Source organism: Lathamus discolor, chromosome 5 (genome assembly GCF_037157495.1).
Source record: "Lathamus discolor isolate bLatDis1 chromosome 5, bLatDis1.hap1, whole genome shotgun sequence".
NCBI classification, from domain to species: domain Eukaryota; kingdom Metazoa; phylum Chordata; class Aves; order Psittaciformes; family Psittacidae; genus Lathamus; species Lathamus discolor.
Genome location: NC_088888.1, coordinates 90,075,322 through 90,094,429, shown reverse-complemented (window position 1 = coordinate 90,094,429; position 19,108 = coordinate 90,075,322). Strand labels below are relative to the sequence as shown.

Sequence of the window (19,108 nt, the reverse complement as noted above, 5' to 3'; positions counted from 1 at the left end):
TCATCTAAATATTTTCTACTCGTTATAGGGCAGAAAGCACTCTCAGTGTGAAGCAAGCATATAATATGGGAATAGGGGAGGAAAACCACGAAGGCCATAGATAGGGCAGTCACATAACTTCATTTCATTGAAGTTCATAAGCTTTTTTTTTTTAATCATTGTGTGGGTCTTACCGTATTCCAAAAGTATTTGAGTAGTTCATTGGTTTCTTAGCAGGAAAAGATCTTCAGATCCTTTTCAATCTCCTAGCATAATATCTGGTCTGAAAACATTTTCGCTGGCATTACCATTTCTATACCAGAGATTATCTCTTCCTTCTTGCTGTCTACTGAGAGGGCAGGACATTAAACAGATGTTTCAAAAGCTTCCACATTTATGTTTGGAAATAAAACTAATTTTGATTAGCAGCTATACAACTACTTTGTTACCAATATGCAACTGATAGCAGTACAGTGCAGAAAACAGAAAGAATACAGAAAGTGCTAAACAACTTATACAGTGCCGTGTTTTAGACTCTGTCCTAACTCTCAGATTACTTATTTCTTTATAGCTTGTCCATCATACCCTCATGGTATCACACTTCTGAACTGCGATGGTCATTCAATGACCCTTGGCTGGAAAGCACCAAGGTACAGTGGAGGTTCACCAATCCTTGGTTATTATATGGATAAACGGGAAGCTAATCATCAAAACTGGCATGAAGTCAATTCTTCCCTTATTACCCAGACAATTTACACGGTTGGTACTTTTTAATACTTACATTTCTGGAGCTGATTTGTATTATTTTTTTGCTTTTGGCAGAATTTTACTTTCTTGCAGAGAAATCCTTTAAATACTTACTACAGTAAAACCATGCCCTTCATTATGTATTTTGGAGTGAAACATGCCTATAAACTGTAGCGAATTAATGGCTTCCTTTGCTAAGAAATTCTGAGACCAATTCAGAGAGGTTATGTTTGTGGAAAAAGGTTTGAAGCGCATTCTTCACAAAGAACAAGATGAGCTATAAAATGCTTCATTAACTATATTCATTAATGAGCACTATATGTATTACTGTAATAACATGAAGACAAAAGATGGAAGCGTTTTCAGAACAGATGACCACACTGTCTGTAGAACTGAAGACTTGTAAATGAAATGCAGATGGGCTGTGAACAAATGTAACTGTCCCTGTTCTTACCCCCAAAATCTGCCTGCAGCTGGAAAGGGAAGTATATTAATAAACCTAGCAATTTGTTTCCCTGCCTCCTCTCCAGAGTGCCAGGGTGATGATTTTAGTTTTAAAATAAATTACTTCTAGTTGGACTTGCAATGTGTTCAATGTTTCTTAATATAGGAACATTTTGATGTGAACTTCCATGAGAAAAGGTTAAGAATATAGAATATAACTAATTAATTATTCTGATACTTTTTAAATTAATCAGATTTTATTCCAAAATGTTTCTTAAAAGTATTTCTTCAAGTCAGCAACTTTCTTATAAACCTCAAGGCAGAAATGCGTTTTTAGCAGATATTTGACACTGAAATAGAAAATGATGCTGCAGATGAGCTCAGGAAGAATATTTTATGCACAGCCAGCAGTACTCAGGTGTATATATGCTTGTGAATGAGTTTATAACTGGCATCTCTGACATAGCAGATGGAACATGGGTATTAAGAAATAAAAAAAGACATGGAGGATAGTCATGAAAAGGTACTACAAATCAATGCTCTTCAGGTCTTTTCATTTTTTAATGCATTTGTAAATGAGTAATGTAAATTAAGGCAAACCATTCAGAGTTTAATTAATTGGATATTTAATTCTCATACCTGCCAATAACTGTGCCTGAAGGTGCATCTTCATACATTAGTTTGAATGACTGGAATCTGAAATAGTGATGGGAAATAAAAATAAGACAGCTTTTAGTAGCACAGAATATTTTATGACATACTGCAAACAGAGAAGGCACTGAAAAATACAGTGTAGCACTGGGAAATCACTAAAGGCTTAACCCTCTCTGATTAAATTAGCCTATGGGAACCTAACAAATATTCTTTCCTTTAACAACCTGAGGTTTCAAAATCATTTTTACAGGCTAAACTGTTATTCTTTCTTGTGAATTACGCTCTACAGCCCTATGTCTTCAGGAATTCTTTCTTAATTGTACTAGTGCCTGACTTTTCCTAGCTTGCATTGTTTGCTTTGGTCTTGTATTTGATACTACCCCATCATATGTTTGTTACCGTTAAAAAAATCATATTAAAGTTCTTTTTTATCTCACATTTTTACATTTTCCCAGTGAATATAGTTACAGTTTATTCATTCACGAAAATCTAAAACTGTTCCTTATCTCCACTGTATGTTCTACCCTCAGCTGTCTCTTTCTCTTGAGACATGTGACTAGATATAACTTTGGGAAACTTATGCAGAGGACTGAGGTGTAGAAGACTTGTTTACTGTATTTAGACAGTCTGGAAAATGAAGGATGGTAGAGGGTTGCTATCATGTGGTGCTTAGGGTATTAAAAAGCTCATGCCTTATAACTTGTATACATTGACCTCAAAATCTGAGATGGTGATGTGATAGACTTACTAGATAAGTCAGGGTTCATTCACCAGGGTTGCTTGCAGAGGTATAGCACGGGTACTGGTCATCCCATTTCCAGTGCTTACTTCCTCACTTTGTAATGGTAAGTAATATTAAGAGAAAGGTGCATGCAAGCCAGAAAAAAAATACCAAGAGAATCTTTCCCAAGCTTATATTAGCACACTGTGGAACTAATTGGGTTGCCTTTTGCTTTAGATTCCCTGGTATGTCCACAGTGAACTCTTTAGACCAGAACACCATTTAAACTCTTTCTGAAGTGAATGGCTTAGTAATAGCTACTCATAAGAAATGCAAGAAGATATTTCAAGTTAGAACAGTCACTCATAAGTATCTCTTAGTTGTTATTCATTGATTGGGCTCCCTGGACTTTTGCTCTAACCTTTTAAAGCCTCTCATGCCAATATATTGAGTGCTGTTATTCTTAGGATGATGTGGCTGAAACATGGAAGTACAATGTAGATCTCCGCATTACTCTGTTTAAAAATAAAATCTTCAAAATAAACCCAGTGCTCCAGCACAGCAGTAAGGCCTGATAACTAATTAAGTAATGCTCATTTTTAAGTGTTTATTTTATTAAAATAATATAAATTACGGATTTTGATATATTGAATTGTTTTCTCAAAAAAGGTGGAGGATTTGACAGAAGATGCCTTCTATGAATTCAAAGTTGCTGCTGCAAATGTGGTTGGCATAGGTCAACCTTCAGATCCCAGTGAGCATTTTAAGTGTAAAGCCTGGACTATGCCAGAACCTGGTAAGTCTATTAGTTCCTCATGAAATTCAATTCAATTCATCCTCCTTAAAGCACAGTCAGTGTATTGTTACAAGTGTATTCTTCCAGGCAAACTCTGCTGGATGTTAATTTCTGCCATATTACTTGTTGAGATTGCTATCGCTTCTGAGATCTCCTGTTAAAAGTTGCTTTCATATCCGCATTGATGACACTGAATGTCCTGGGAAGTTGGTGACCTTAACTTAGCTTGCTGAGAGTCTCCTTCTGTCATTTCCCACATCAGATTGGAGCAAAAAGTCTTCAGTTTTCAGTCTATGTTTTTATCACTATCACCTCTTCAACTCTAGCCCTACAAGCTCCACTTTACACTCATCACCTGTAAAATATATAGGCATCTCTGCACCATAATCATAAAAAAATAGAATGGTTTGGATTGGAAAACACCTAGTTCCAACCCCCCTAACATGGGCAGAGACAACTTCCACTAGACCAGATTGCTCAAAGCCCCAGCCAACATGGTCTTTAATGTTTTCAGAGATAGGGCATCCACAAATTCTCTGAGCAACCTGTTCTAGTGATAATTGCAGGCTATTAGGAATATTCCTGGAGTTTCAGACACAACATGGGCCTCTTTCTTGACATAGAGGCAAGTAGCACAGTGTGGCTCACAGTTTATAGCTAAAGTCTTCAGTCTCAGCTAGTGTGCCCTTATTCATGAATTTCCCCTAGATTATATCTAGGTGTTACCTGAGAGATTATTAGTCAGATGTTATAACAAACATGATAACAAACATACAGTAGGAATGACAATGTGCTAATACTCAAACCTGTGTTTAGGCTGGCTGTAGTTTAGCAGTGTAGATGTAGCTACAGACTGTTAATTGCAACACTGACTTCATAGAAAATGTTAAATAAGAATTATGGTGAATTCAGGACCATCAGAAAAAGAAAGTTAAATTTTAGTCTACCTCATGAGCATTTAAATTTGTGCCTAAATGTTAGACATAGAGGGAACTGGTTCCCCTTAGTAATGCTTGAGTTCTGTAAATAAACTACGAAAGGGTTTTGAAAAGCCCATGCTGCTTATTTTGTAACACTCTAGCACCCTCACTCATACTGAGCAACACATTTGCTGAAACTGTTTCTGATGTGTGGTACTGGTTTGCCTTAACAAAGCATGTCACCATACAGCCTGTGATGAAAACACAGACACTACCACTTCAATATATTTTTTCCTTCTTTTCCCCAGAATCCAGTAAAAATAAATCAAATTGCTGTGGTGTTAAATCAAATTGTATTTATGACACTGAGTTTTGGTATGCAATTAAGGATCCATTCTAATACTTGCATATGTCATCAGGAGCTGTCTGACACCTGCATACATCAGTTTCATGCTTAAATGTATATGCAGTTACTTTCTTGGCAAACAAAAAAGGAAAAATCTAACCCCTAAATCTGGTTTTGTAAAACTATTGGAATTTTTAGTGATTTCAAAAAGGCATAATTAGCATAAGGTGGCAGGAAAATGTCAGTTTTCTTCTTTATGTTATACGTGAAAAGTAATTATGCTATATTAAAGGTAATTCTTTCCTGGAACAACAGCTCAGTAAGATCATGAGTTGATTCAAATGGAATAATTTACTAAGAAAGAGGTGTCAAATGTCATATAATTCAACTGCTTATCCACATGCAGGATCATCTATACCCATCTTGTTGACAGAGGCTTGTCTAATCCATCCTTAAAGACTTCTATCCATGAAAAGTCTGGGTTCTTTGGAGAGGATCTGTTCCTAATCTTAATATGTTTGCAGTTTAAAAAGTTTTTCTAGTATTAGTGAACCTTTCTTCCTGCAATATAAGCCAATTTGCTTCTTGTCCTGTTCACCAAGGGCATGATGAAAAGATTATTCTTTTCCTCTTTGCAACAACTTTTCTCTGTGTTTAAAGACTTCCAGACTCACAGCTTTCCCCTTTAAGCTGACAAAATCCAGTTCATGCATTCTTTCTCATACAACATGTATTTCCTGTCTCTAAGTGAACAATTTCCTGATATTTGAACTTTTTCTAGTTGGCTTGTGTCTTTCTACAATGGCAATGCACAAACTGGAGACGCTATTTCAAATAAAGATTTTTCAATGCTGAGTGAAGAAATGGTAACTCCAGATGCCACAGTTGTTTGCCTGCTTACAAATCCTCTCTACTTGCCTTTTTTACTTTTAATTTTTTTTTTTTAATTTAATACCATTATTCTCAGTTCCAAGTTTACTTCTTTAATGCCCGCGTTCTTTTCTGCAAAACCTTGTCCGAGAGTTGTTCTCCACATTTTCTAGCTAAATTCTTCTGAGTTCATATATCTGATCTTCAGGATTTAACGACATGACAAAGCTATCAGTAACAAAATTTTTAATCCCCTGACCTTAACTGCCTTTGTGTTAGCTACATTTTCTTATAGTCTTGTAATATTTAGTTAAAATACATCCTCAGAGGAATAATTATTTTCCTTAAAGGATCTCCAATTTGTACTCTCTACAGTGTTTTCAAAACATCAGTGAAACTGCTGAGTGTGTAAACGAGTGAAGATTATACTTCATTTTAAATTATATATAAAGAAATAAAGTAAAAGGCACTTTCAGGAAATGAAGAGAGTGAAATTTCCATTTTCATAATGAACAATCTGACCTTTCTTCTACTCCTTAGCTGATTACTTTGTTCTCATTATGAAACTAGTTGAACAGAGTATTGCATTCTTCCTGCTTAAGAAAACCAACCACCCATCCCTCTCCCAATTACCAAACCTGTTAAAATATTTCACAAGCCCTTTTTAGAATAAGTTTTCAAACAATAGCTTAGCAAAAATGAAAAGAAATAATTGAGATTTAAGACTGGGAGAAAGAGGCTGACCCTCTTCTCTGGATTGCCAAAGATACTGAAGACTAATGTAATGTGATGGCAATAGACTCCCAGTGTCAACGAAATATTTCTTCCACCTCTTGATATGGAAGGGAGATTTCCTTAGAAAGGGCAAAACCTCTTGCAAGATTTCCAGCATAAGTAATGGATTCCTTGCCCAGAGCCCATAATTATTTCATCCTTCTGCAGAACTCTAGTCTTAGGTATCTCTGTGAGCCTCTGTGAGTTAGAAATGATAGCTAATGAAATATTTTACATGACTTGAAAAAACGAATCATCTGTGGTCTCAGAATCCTCAGAATAGAACATATTTCATTACACATCTTCTTCTACTGTCTACATTTCTAGCAGGTGAATCTGCCAGTGGAATTTTAATTATCTGTGAATATATAGATATTAATGTTAGGATTTTTGAAAAGCCCTGAAAGAAGGCTTTAAACTCCTTGAAACTTGCAGTCTTTCCATCAGAAATCTATTATTTATCCTTATAAGGTCTGTAACTGGTACTTAAATATTCTTTTCTGAAATGTGCTTGTCTAGTATGGCGAAAAACTTTTACAAAAAGAAAACAGTTCTTTCTTGCTGTATATTTGCTTAATATAATCCGTTACAAATTTCATGTTCATTCAGCATTGGTTAACATCATGTAGGCTGTAATGGCAATCAGGTTTATTTGTAAGGATTTTTTAATTCTTCTTTATTTCAAATGGTGAGAGTTGTTCTGAAGAAGTAGGCCAAAATGACAACAATGAGAAAATCCCTAAGTCTCAGGTACTTTCAGGTTTCCTTACTCTAAATTTAAAACACAAGAAGCAAGCTTCCAACTACACATAACTGGACTGAATATCAGTATTTTGTCATGGATATTTTCACCACTGTAGAAAACTGATATAATTCTGCCTTTATAGTCTACAGATATAAATAAATATCCAGATTATAGGAAAAAAATAAATGCCATGAGTTAAACTGAATGGCACTGGAACAGTTTAATGAAGGAAAAGGAAAGTGTGGTATGAAGAACATGATTCAGCAGATACAAAATTATGAACTCTCACTTATTCATAGGACGTCTGGATGTTTTCGGCATAAATAGTTCTTCTAACCTATATCCTCTTGAGAACTTGTTGGCTATCGTTATCCACATCTCAATGAAAAATTCTTCTGTCAGGGAATGAGAAGCCTGATACAAAGTTCAGTGGTGCCAGTGCGTATCAAATTAGTCTGAAGGGTCATGGTTCAAGCATATCGACAAAAAATAAAAATCCTGATGCTAAATTATGAACCTGAGTCAGGCTCATTGAAGCAACTTTGGTATGGACTGGTGAAATTATTTAATAGACAAGCAACCTCTATTACTTGTTGGAAAATTTTAAACTGCATGGATTTTCTGCATGATTAGCTTTGCCTTAAAATGGAGTTACTGAGATCTAGCTAAGAATGTGTGCTTCAGAATACTAATGTCCTTCATTGCATAAAGCAAGTATTGCTGTATACAGCCATGAGGGAAAAATGACCTAAATACCACATATACCAGGTTTATTGTAAAGGATGAGATTTTGGAAAGCAAACACAGTCAAAACAAAATTGACCTCTACACGGCCAATTTGTGGAACGTTATTATATTGAAGTGAACTTCCTATGTTTGAAATGTTTTAGGTCCTGCTTATGATCTCACCATTTGTGAAGTTAGAAATACATCCCTGGTTCTTCTGTGGAAAGCTCCTGTGTATGAAGGCAAAAGCCCTATTACTGGGTATTTAGTGGACTATAAGGAAGTAGATACAGAAGACTGGATCACTGCTAATGAAAAACCTACTCCAAAACGCTATTTTAAGGTAACATTTTCATCAGTTAGTGTTAATTCAAAACTGAGTTCAAAACCCCTTTAATTGAGTGAAGCAAAGGTGTGTATTTGAACTTGGACTTTGGCTAACATCTTCATATAAATAAACATAAGAGTTTAGATTGTTTTTAAACTGGCTTTGCTCTTTATCTTGTTCAAGGTCACAAATCTACAAGAGGGCCATAGCTATGTTTTCAAAGTTCGTGCAGTAAATGATGGAGGGATAGGCAAGTCATCTGAAATATCTGAACCAGTGCTTGTCGAGGCACGGCCAGGTAATGAATTGTTTTATCTCTTCTGCTTCTGAAGTACTGAAATACTTAGAAGTGACTTTAATCAATCTGACTTGATATTGTAGCATGGATAAGTATTTGAAGGGTTAAGAAGCTTTTAGGCTTAAAACTTAAAGAAAGAATATTGTGGATACAGAGGTCTTCAAGGCTTCGTTTTACTTGCTGTGAATAAAAGCAAGTGTGACCACACATTTATTAAAGCTTCAAGAGTGATAATGAAATTAATTTACTTAAACTGTTCATATCTAGTATTAATTTTCATTTCATATATTTGCCTCTTAATAAGAATTTATTATTTTTAAGATTCCTTTTTTTTTTTCTTGTAAGAATCGTGCTAGTTTGTGATGCTGAGTCAGCATATGACATAAACAGGCTTCAAGATCTGCAAGTAAGATCTGCAAGTACCTGTTAGTGAAAATGGTCAAAATTTGCATGGGCTTTAGTAATTTCTGAATTGTAGCTCTAAAGAGAAATGCAACCTCGATATTTGAGTTGATTCCTTTTTTTCAGGAACAAAAGAAATCTTTTCGGGTGTGGATGATGAAGGTAATATTTACCTGGCTTTTGAGTGCAAAGAAGCTACAGATGCATCTCATTTTGCGTGGGCTAAATCATATGAGGAGATTGATGATTTTGATAGGTTTAAGATTGAAACAGAAGGAAGTTGGTAAGCCTTGCAAGTCTACCAAATTATTAGATGTTTGTCATGTTAAACATCCCAATAACATAAGAAAGCTTACTAATTAAATCCTTTATTGGTGATTTTAGTTCGAAGCTGTACTTCAAAAATCCTGATAAATCAGACTTGGGAACTTATTCTATCTCAGTTAGTGACACAGATGGAGTTTCATCCAGCTTTGTTATGGATGATGAAGGTAAGGTTTTTATCAGCTAAATCTTTCTTTGTTTTATCACCTTAACTGCCTTAAAAGTTGTCGAAGAAAAAAAAAAAAAGTCCCACAACTCTCACATTCTTTCCGATGCACAACAAGCTTCATGTGAGCATTTATTTTTCTGATTATCACAATAATGGAAGTGGGCATACCTTAAGGCAATATTCTCTAAAAAAAAAATACCCAATTAGAATAGTTTTTTTTTTATGTTGGGGTATAATGCTGTTTGTAAATGTCTGTTACACTTTCAATTATATGTCTGAATTTGTTCTGTTTTTTAATTGTTTTATGAATCTCTTTTTCTAGTTTGTTGCTTTTGCTGTGCTTTGACTTTATAGCTTTTTGCATTTTATAATAATTGGTTCTCTGTTAGCTTTCAAGCAACCATCAGATTTTTGTTTATCAGGGAGCCCAATACAGAGACAGACCTTGAGGGTCTAGGTATAGTTTCATAAAACTTAGATGCGGAGAATCGGTAAGAAGAATGTGAGAAGAAGGATGGTGCTTTAACATCTGAATACGTTGGGTTGAATGATCCTTTGCTTTAAATTTAAATTAGTTTGGGTTTATTTCATTGTAGCTTTTTTGTTTCATTTGAGTTGCAATGAATTTTGCTTTAGGCTGACTTTGGTTTACCATTGAGAGCTGCTGAGGTGAAAGGCAAGGCAGGGGACTTTTCTGATTTCAAATAGCAGAAAAATTACTTTGCTGCTTCCCCAGTCCACAGGCTATAATTGCTATGCCCAGTTCCTTAAGAATGATAATCCCTCTACTTACCTTCTTTCTAAGGAGACAAGGTGAGACTGAGTGTGAGCCTGATAGCAGACAGGGCTTTATCACTGTATGAACCATGTCAAACCTCCCACCCACAATAGGTGTTAAGAATAAACCCATGTGCAGCCACAAAAAAAGTATGTTTCTCCAGGACACGGACCATTGATGTGGACTCCTGGTTATTACCAATATCTGCTTCTTCTAGGGAGGCTAAACTATAATATTTTTTATTTTCCATTGAGTACTGTAGGAAAAGACAGGTATACATTTGATCATGAGAACTTCCCTTTGGTTTAGTTTTGAAGCATCACTCTGAAACCTGTCTTTAAGTCTTGCCACTGTCAGTGGAATTTTTTTTTTGTAGAAGAGCACTGAAGGCGCTTCCCATCCAACACTTAGCCCATGTCTTTCCTTGTCATATCTGTCATTCAAAATTACACTTTTATTTGTACTGGATCCTTGCACAAGTGCCATATTTTCATCTTAGCGCCAAACCCCATTCCTTCACTCTCCATTTACTTCCTCAAATGCTATAAATTCTCTTGTAATTTTGCTAAATTCTTGACCATATCATAAATCCCTGCTAATTTCCTCTAGTCTTTTCATTATCTGTGAATTTGCAAATGGCAGTAATGTTCATCTTGCAAATCTTTATTACTAATGAATACGATAAACTGGGTTAGTATGAAATTCTAATGAACTGATTTCTAGACTCTCATGCAGATTTTATTAGGATTCAGTGGCTTAAATAGAACTTTCTGTACCTTTTTCAGACTAACTTGCACTCAGTCTTGTTTCCTGCCACAGTAAAACAAGCTTTTCAGGTACAGTGTCAGAAAGAAAGTAAGTAGATAAAGAAACATCATGCATTCAGAAGCTATTGCCTCCTGTCTTTTGTTTAAATCCAATAGAAAGCTTAAAATTGGTTTCATCCCTTGTTTAGATTATTTTTCATAAAAAGGTGTGCATGAAGATGAATGAGATTTTCTAAATCTATGTATCAGAATTTTAAGTTTCTCAAATATTATTATTTTTTCTTTTTAGTCATCATTTTCTGAAGACAGTTCTGTATTTAACATATAAGACTTAAGGAGATTATATGCTGATGCTAATATGTACCTTCTTTGATATTTGTTTTCTGACTGTATTTTTCAGAATAAGTTAAAACATGAGTATTTTTCTTAATTTCAGAGTTTGAACGTTTGATGGCATTAAGCAATGAGATAAAAAATCCAAGTAAGTTGAAGATCTCAATCTATTTGATACTTCTAGAAGAATTATAATAGCATACTAATGGCTGGAGTTCCAAAAAGATTCTTCCTGAAACAATGGCAGCTTCGTTTTTCATGGAACTTGCTTCCTTATCTTTCCATTCATTTAGAAGAATATTCGCTTGCACTGAATAAAATAATCTTTGCCTAAAAGTCTGTTGAAGTTTAACTTTGACAAGAGACTATAAGTTGCTGCTAGCCAATTCCTTAAAAAATGTGCAAACTATAAGCTACAAATTCTTTCTTTTCTTTGAGAAATCAATTTAAAAATCAGCCAAAGATGGCTTTAGATGTATTTTCTCTGCATAAAATTATTCTATATCCAGCATTCCATAAATAATAGGCAAATATTAATATTTTACTACAGTAGTCTTTTTTCTCACAAGAATTCATGCATTATTGACTTTTGATTGCTTTTCTTTCTGCAGCAATACCTCTGAAATCAGAATTAGCTTATGAAGTTCTTGAGAAAGGACAAGTTCGTTTCTGGATTCAGGCTGAAAGCTTATCACCAGATTCTACCTTCAGATTTGTTATTAATGATAGAGAAGTTGAAAACAGTGATGTAAGTATATATTCAGTACTATATATGTGTGATTTTGTTTAATAAACCTTTCTGCATTAATAGTTTTTCTGTTTTCATCATAGAGCCATAGAATCATTTAGGTAGGGAAAGACCTTAAAGGTCTGCAGAGGTATATAACACCTTTGAAGGTCCCTTCCAGCCCAAACTGTTCTATGATTCTATGATTCTATAAACATTGAGTTCAACTGTTAAATTAGCCCTGCCAAGTCCACCGCTCATTTCATGTAGCTGTAGAGAGTGACAAGGTCCCCCGTGAGCCTCCTTTTCTGCAGGTTAAACAACCGCAGTTCCTTCTGCTGCTTCTCATAAGACTTGTGCTCTAGACCCACCACCAGCTTCATTGCCCTTCTTTGGACACACAGCATCATCTCAATGTCTTTCTTGTAGGGAGGGGCCCAGACATGAACACAGGATTTGAGGTGTGGCCTCACCAGTGCCAAATGCAGGTGGACAATCACTCTTGTAGCCCTGCTGGCCACACTATTTCTGATACAGACCAGGATGCTATTGGCTTTCTTGGCCACCTGGGCACAAGCCAGCTCAGATTCAGCTGGCTGTTGACAAATATCTGTGGGTCCTTTTCAACTGAGCAGCTTTCCAGCCACTCTTCCCCAAGCCTGTAGCACTGCATGGGGTTGTTGTGACCTGAGTTCAGCAGCTGGACCCTGCAGCTGGGTCACATATATTTGGTTTCGGCCAATTGATCCAACCTGCCCAGATCCCTCTGCAGATCCTTCCTACCCTCAAGCAGATCAACAATGCCACCCAACTTGGTGTTGTCCACAAAATCACTGAGGGTGCACTCAATACCCTCATCCACAGATCACTGATAATGATATTAAACAGAAGTAGCCCAATTCTGAGCCCTAAGGAACACCAGTTGTGACCAGCAACCAACTGGATTTAATTCCATTTGCCATCACTCTCTGGGCTCAGCCATCCACACAGTTTTTAACCAGCAAAGAGAACAGCCGCCCAAGCTATGAGCAGCCAGTTTCTCCAGGAGAATGCTGTGGGAAATGGTATCAAAGGCTTTACTAAAGTCTAGGTAGACATCATCCACAGCCTTTCCATCATCCACTAAGTGGGCTACCTTGTCATAGGAGATCAAGTTAGTCAAACAGGACTTGCCTTTCATAAAGCCATGCTGACTGGGACTGATCACCTGGTGCTTCTGTACACGTGGTTGTGCCACATGATGGCACTCAAGATGACCTGCTCCATAGCCTTTTCTGGCACCAAGGTCAGACTGACAGGCCTGTAGTTACCTGGATCCTATAGCTGCTTAAGGTCTGATAGCACATGAGGATGTTTCACTTGTGGGAAAGGATAGCTTTTTAGACCCTGTCCCGCAGGGGAAAAAGGGTACTAGGACTGGCTCCCTGAAATGTCTGTACACCAATGCACGCAGCATGGGGAATAAACAGGAGGAGTTAGAAGTCTGTGTGCGGGCTAAAGGTTATGATCTAGTGGCGATTACAGAGACATGGTGGGACAGTTCACATGACTGGAATGTGGTCATGGATGGCTATGTCCTTTTTAGGAAAGATAGGTCAGCAAAGCGAGGTGGTGGAGTGGCTCTTTACGTGAGAGAGCAACTAGAATGTATTGAGTTCTGTCCGGGGTCGGATGAGGAGCAAGTGGAATGTCTGTGGGTACGAATCAAGGGGCTGACTGGCACGGGTGATACAGTTGTGGGGGTCTATTACAGACCTCCTGATCAGGACGAAGGAGTTGATGAGGCTTTCTACAGGCAACTGGAAGTAGCCTCGCGACTACATGCCTTAGTCGTCGTGGGGGACTTTAATTACCCCGATATTTGCTGGAAGACTCACACAGCCAGTCATTCACAGTCTAGGAGGTTCCTCGAGTGCATTGATGATAATTTCTTAATGCAAATGGTGGACGTACCAACTAGGGGAGCAGCGCTGCTAGATTTAGTACTCGCCAACAAGGAGGGTTTGGTCGAAGTGGTGACGGTCAATGGCAGCCTTGGCTGCAGTGACCATGAGATGGTGGAGTTTAGGATCCTGTGTGGGAGGAATAGAATACCTAGCAAAGCCACAGTTCTGGATTTCCGAAGGGCCAACTTTGGCCTCTTCAGTCAACTGCTAAGGGAAGTCTCATGGGAAAGTGTACTAGGCGGTAAAGGGGCTCAAGATAGTTGGTTAGCATTCAAGGACCGCTTCTTCCAAGCTCAGGATCGGAGCGTCCCAATAAGTAGGAAGTCAAGTAAGGGATCTAGGAGACCGGCGTGGTTAAACAAGGAGCTGCTGGGCAAACTCAAGTGGAAAAGGAGAATCTATGGATTATGGAAGGAGGGGCTGGCCGCTTGGGAGGAATATAGGACAGTTGTTAGAGGATGTAGGGAGGCAATTAGGACAGCTAAGGCCTCCTTGGAACTCAATCTTGCTAGTCGGGTTAAAGACAATAGAAAGGGCTTCTTCAAATACATAGCAAATAAAACTAACACAAGAGGCAATATAGGCCCACTGCTGAACGAAGTGGGTACCCTGGAGACAGAGGATATAAAGAAGGCAGAGGTGCTGAATGCCTTCTTTGCCTCTGTCTTTACTCCTGCAGACTCTCCCCGAGGGCCCCGGATTTCTATAGCCCCAGAAGGAGTCAGGACAAAGGAGGAGTTTGCTTTGGTAGATGAGGATTGGGTTAGGGATCAGCTATGCAATCTGGACATCTGTAAATCGATGGGTCCGGATGGAATGCACCCACGGGTGCTGAGGGAGCTGGCGGAGGTCATTGCTAGGCCACTTTCCATCATCTTTGGTAAGTCGTGGGAAATGGGCGAGGTGCCTGAGGATTGGCGGATGGCAAAGGTCACACCAATCTATAAGAAGGGCAAGAAGGAGGACCCGGGTAATTATAGACCGGTCAGCCTTACCTCCATCCCTGGAAAGGTGATGGAACAACTTATTCTTGACTCCATCACTAGGCATATCAAGGATGAGGGGGTCATTAAGAACAGCCAACATGGTTTTATGAGGGGGAAGTCATGTATGACCAACCTTATAGCCTTCTATGAGGAAGTGACTAGGTGGAGGGATGATGGTAGAGCGGTAGATGTAGTTTTTCTTGATTTCAGTAAGGCATTTGATACTGTCTCCCACAGCATCCTCATAGATAAGCTAAGGAAGTGTGGGCTTGACGATCAAGTAGTGAGGTGGATCGAGAACTGGTTGAAAGGAAGAAGGCAGAGAGTTGTGGTCAATGGCGCAGAATCTAGCTGGAGGTCTGTGACTAGTGGAGTCCCTCAGGGGTCGGTGCTGGGACCGGTGCTGTTTAATATTTTCATCAATGACCTGGATGAGGGAACTGAGTGCACCCTCAGCAAGTTTGCTGATGACACAAAACTGGGAGGAGTGGCTGACACACCAGAGGACTGTGCTGCCATTCAGCGAGACCTGGACAGGCTGGAGAGTTGGGCGGGGAGAAACTTGATGAAATTTAACAAGGGCAAGTGTAGAGTCTTGCATCTGGGGAAGAACAACCCCATGTACCAGTACAGGTTGGGGGTTGACCTGCTGGAAAGTAGTGAAGGGGAAAGGGACCTGGGGGTCCTGGTGGATAGGAGGATGACCATGAGCCAGCAATGTGCTCTTGTGGCCAAGAAGGCAAATGGCATCTTAGGGTGCATTAGAAAGGGAGTGGTTAGTAGGTCAAGAGAGGTTCTCCTCCCCCTCTACTCAGCCTTGGTGAGGCCGCATCTGGAATATTGTGTCCAGTTCTGGGCCCCTCAATTCAAGAAGGACAGGGAATTGCTTGAAGGAGTCCAGCGCAGAGCCACAAAGATGATTAAGGGAGTGGAACATCTCCCTTATGAGGAGAGGCTGAGGGAGCTGGGTCTCTTTAGCTTGGAGAAGAGGAGACTGAGGGGTGACCTCATCAATGTTTACAAATATGTAAAGGGTAGGTGTCAGGATGATGGAGCTAGGCTTTTTTCAGTGATATCCAGTGATAGGACAAGGGGCAATGGGTGTAAACTGGAGCATAGGAAGTTCCACGTTAACATCAGGAAGAACTTCTTTACTGTAAGAGTGACAGAGCACTGGAACAGGTTGCCCAGGGGGGTTGTGGAGTCTCCTACACTGGAGATATTCAAGGCCCGCCTGGACAAGTTCCTGTGTGATGTACTGTAGGTTACCCTGCTCTTGCAGGGGGGTTGGACTAGATGATCTTTTTAGGTCCCTTCCAACCCTTGGGATTCTGTGATTCTGTGATTCTGTGAATGCCATTCTTTAACTTGAATCTTTTTTGCAGTATGAATTTCCTGTTGCAGAGTGAGACCATTCATAATAAAAAATAAAAAAAGGGAGAAAGCAAAGTTTAATGTTCAGAATTCTGTATTCATTTTGGGTAGGTAGATGACCAACAGCCATAGAGAAGAAATGAGACACAGACCAGTATTAAACACACCTGATTAAAAATAACACACAGACGTTTTATGAAAACATCTCAAACCAAAAGAGCTGCTTCAGGTTTTGAACTCCAAACTGGCAACACATGCTATTCCCAGAAACCCTCTCTCTGAGGCTAATGCTACTAGTTTTACATAGAAAGTGGGAGGCACTTGGAAATGCAAGAGTGCCCATAAATACAAAGCTTTTAGATGGTGTTACTTCCATTTTTATTTTTATTTTTTAAAATTTTGGCCTGGACATTAAATGGGCTTTAAATGGCTACAATGGAGATGACAGGCCACCCCCTTCCTGCATTTTTATAGCTCTAGGAAGACCTTTCATAGAAAAAGAAGCAGTGATCAGATTGGGCTGAGAGGAAAGCAAAGTCATACCTTTGCAGGGCTGGAGTATGATTCATCTACTGGGCATAAAGAGCTGGAAATATCTTTTCCTGTGAGGAATCCATCTCCAGTGCAGCTGTTTGACAGGTTCAGTTTATTCCTGAGGATGCAAAGCCTGGTTTTGGCCAGAGAAGCTTATCAGCATTTTTATACCATAATAAAGCAGAGAGCATTTACTATAATTATATATTGACATGTGGAAAAAGAAGTGTTTCTGAGTAAAATACTTCTTTGTTTTTCTTACTTTAAGAAGTAATAAACTGTAGCATTGAAAATATGAATATTAGTGACTATGATTTATTGAAGTGACAATATTCTGTTTTAGTAATGTTAGTGGAACAGAATGAGCTATTTTTAGTTCGCATACGTTTTGGAAGCGTTGACATCAGAGAGAGTCTTGAAGTGGAGCTGCATTATTTCACCTCTTTAATTAGTAACCCACAGGTGACATTTACGTTTGGAGACTGATGATATTTTTGTGGAAAGTCACATAAAACCCGAGTATTTATGGTGCCCATAAAATCATTGAACTTCATCTTGCTGCATAATGGCAATAGTTAGAAGCCTAATTACACTCTAAAGCCTGCCTGGAGACTGGGCTACAGTCACTGAACATGTTCAATAGACCATTATACTCCAGTGAATTGTAGCCTGGTTCTTGACATTGGCTGAAGTGAAAAACTTTTCCTTGTAGGCCCTAACAAGGAATGGTTTCTGTAAGATTTCAAAATAATCTAAGAAAGGAATAAACTAGCCCCCATTTAATCAGTTGTCATTTTAATCTTTTAATATTTTTTCCTTTTACCCAAATGCAAGAAATGAAAAAGAGTTCTAGAAGTGTGATAAAGGATCAGATTAAAACATACATCTTGCTCTTCCTTTTCTGCTTCTAGCAAATCTCAATTTAACATTCTCCCTGAAAACTCATGAAATGAATGAAATTGTTGTCCTTGACTTCTGTGGACGAGATTCTGTAAGCGAGAATTTGAATTTACACTTTTTGATAGTTTTGTGAAGTCTATAACTTCTCTTTTTAACCTACCTTGTCTATCTCCTAAACTCTTACAGATGAACTCTTGCGTAAGTAATTTTGCTGCTGGTTTCCTGATTAATTAAATCTTTTCTTATTCTTTGACATTATCTTTCTTTGAACTATATATGGGAAAATGCATACCCAAATTATATGAGTATTTTCCCCTGCTATTTTGTATAAATGTTATACCTCAGTCTCTTCCCTCTAAATAATTTATTTAAAACATTATAATCCTGATCAGTCTGTTGGCTACTGTTTTGTTAATTCCATTATCTTTCATCTTTCTTCATTCTTCAGTTACCCCATTAAGTTTTAAACTAGTAATATTCGTATATTTGAAAGTACCAGCAATGAATGCTGAACATCATGGCTGTGTCTATACTATTCTTAGAATCATAGAACAGTTAGGGTTGGAAAGGACCTTAAGATCATGTAGTTCTAACCCCCCTGCCATGGGCAGGGGCACCTCACTCTAAACCATATCACTCAAGGCTCTGTCCAACCTGGCCTTGAACACTGCCAGGCAGTGCTTCCCTGGGCAACCCATTCCAGTGCATCACCACCCTCACAGTAAAGAACTTCTTCCTTATATCCAATCTAAACTTCCCCTGTTCAAGTCTGAACCCATCACCACTTGTCTTGTCACTACAGTCCCTAACGAAGAGTCCTTCCCCAGCATCCCTATAGGCCCCCTTTAGATACTGGAAGGCTGCTATGAGGTCTCCACGCAGCCTTCTCTTCTCCAGGCTGAACAGCCCCAACTCTCTCAGCCTGTCTTCATACGGGAGGTGCTCCAGTCCCCTGATCATCCTTGTGGCCCTCCTCTGGACTTGTTCCAACAGTTCCATGTCCTTTTTATGTTGAGGACACCAGAACTGCACACAATACTCCAAGTGAGGTCTCACGAGAAGTTGTTGTCCAGAGTGAATCTGTTCTCAAGACCGGCCAGGAGGTGTCTCAAACCTGAAGCTGATATATGTGGGCTCATTCCTACTAATTTTGAATCAGTACTTAAAGGTTCTCCCACTTAGGGGTGTGGTCCCAGAAAGTTTAATAAGTGGTTTTTTTATTAGCTTTTTTTTTCTTTTCTTCCTTTCCCCCCGCTTCTTTCCTAAACTTTATTTACCTGCAGCTTCAACTAGCTTTTTCTAGGTTTGGAGTCCAATAAAAAGGTTAACCAAAGCATTCTGTTTATAAGGCAGCATGTTTCCTTTTAACAGTAGCAGGTTCTATAATTTACTGTGTAGTACTGCTTCTAGGTGGTCCCATCATGAATGGAACAGTTAGTGTGTAATATCCTTGGCTACAATGCTTACCTAAAAGTATTCATCAAGGAACTTCTGTGGATTATTTTACTTTGCTTTAGGAA

The 19,108-nt window shown here is 38.5% G+C and overlaps 1 protein-coding gene across 4 annotated transcripts in view; it reads left to right on the top strand.

Moving 5' to 3' along the window:
* Positions 1–19,108, top strand: part of MYOM2 (myomesin 2) — a 97,640-nt gene that overhangs the window by 58,393 nt on the left and 20,139 nt on the right. For all 4 annotated transcript variants that reach the window (XM_065681533.1, XM_065681534.1, XM_065681532.1 and 1 more), the window contains 8 exons: positions 551–738; positions 3,215–3,341; positions 7,887–8,065; positions 8,234–8,348; positions 8,877–9,033; positions 9,135–9,241; positions 11,225–11,269; positions 11,733–11,869. In XM_065681533.1, the coding sequence (XP_065537605.1) occupies positions 551–738; positions 3,215–3,341; positions 7,887–8,065; positions 8,234–8,348; positions 8,877–9,033; positions 9,135–9,241; positions 11,225–11,269; positions 11,733–11,869 (1,055 nt within the window). The remainder of the gene's footprint in view (positions 1–550; positions 739–3,214; positions 3,342–7,886; positions 8,066–8,233; positions 8,349–8,876; positions 9,034–9,134; positions 9,242–11,224; positions 11,270–11,732; positions 11,870–19,108) is intronic.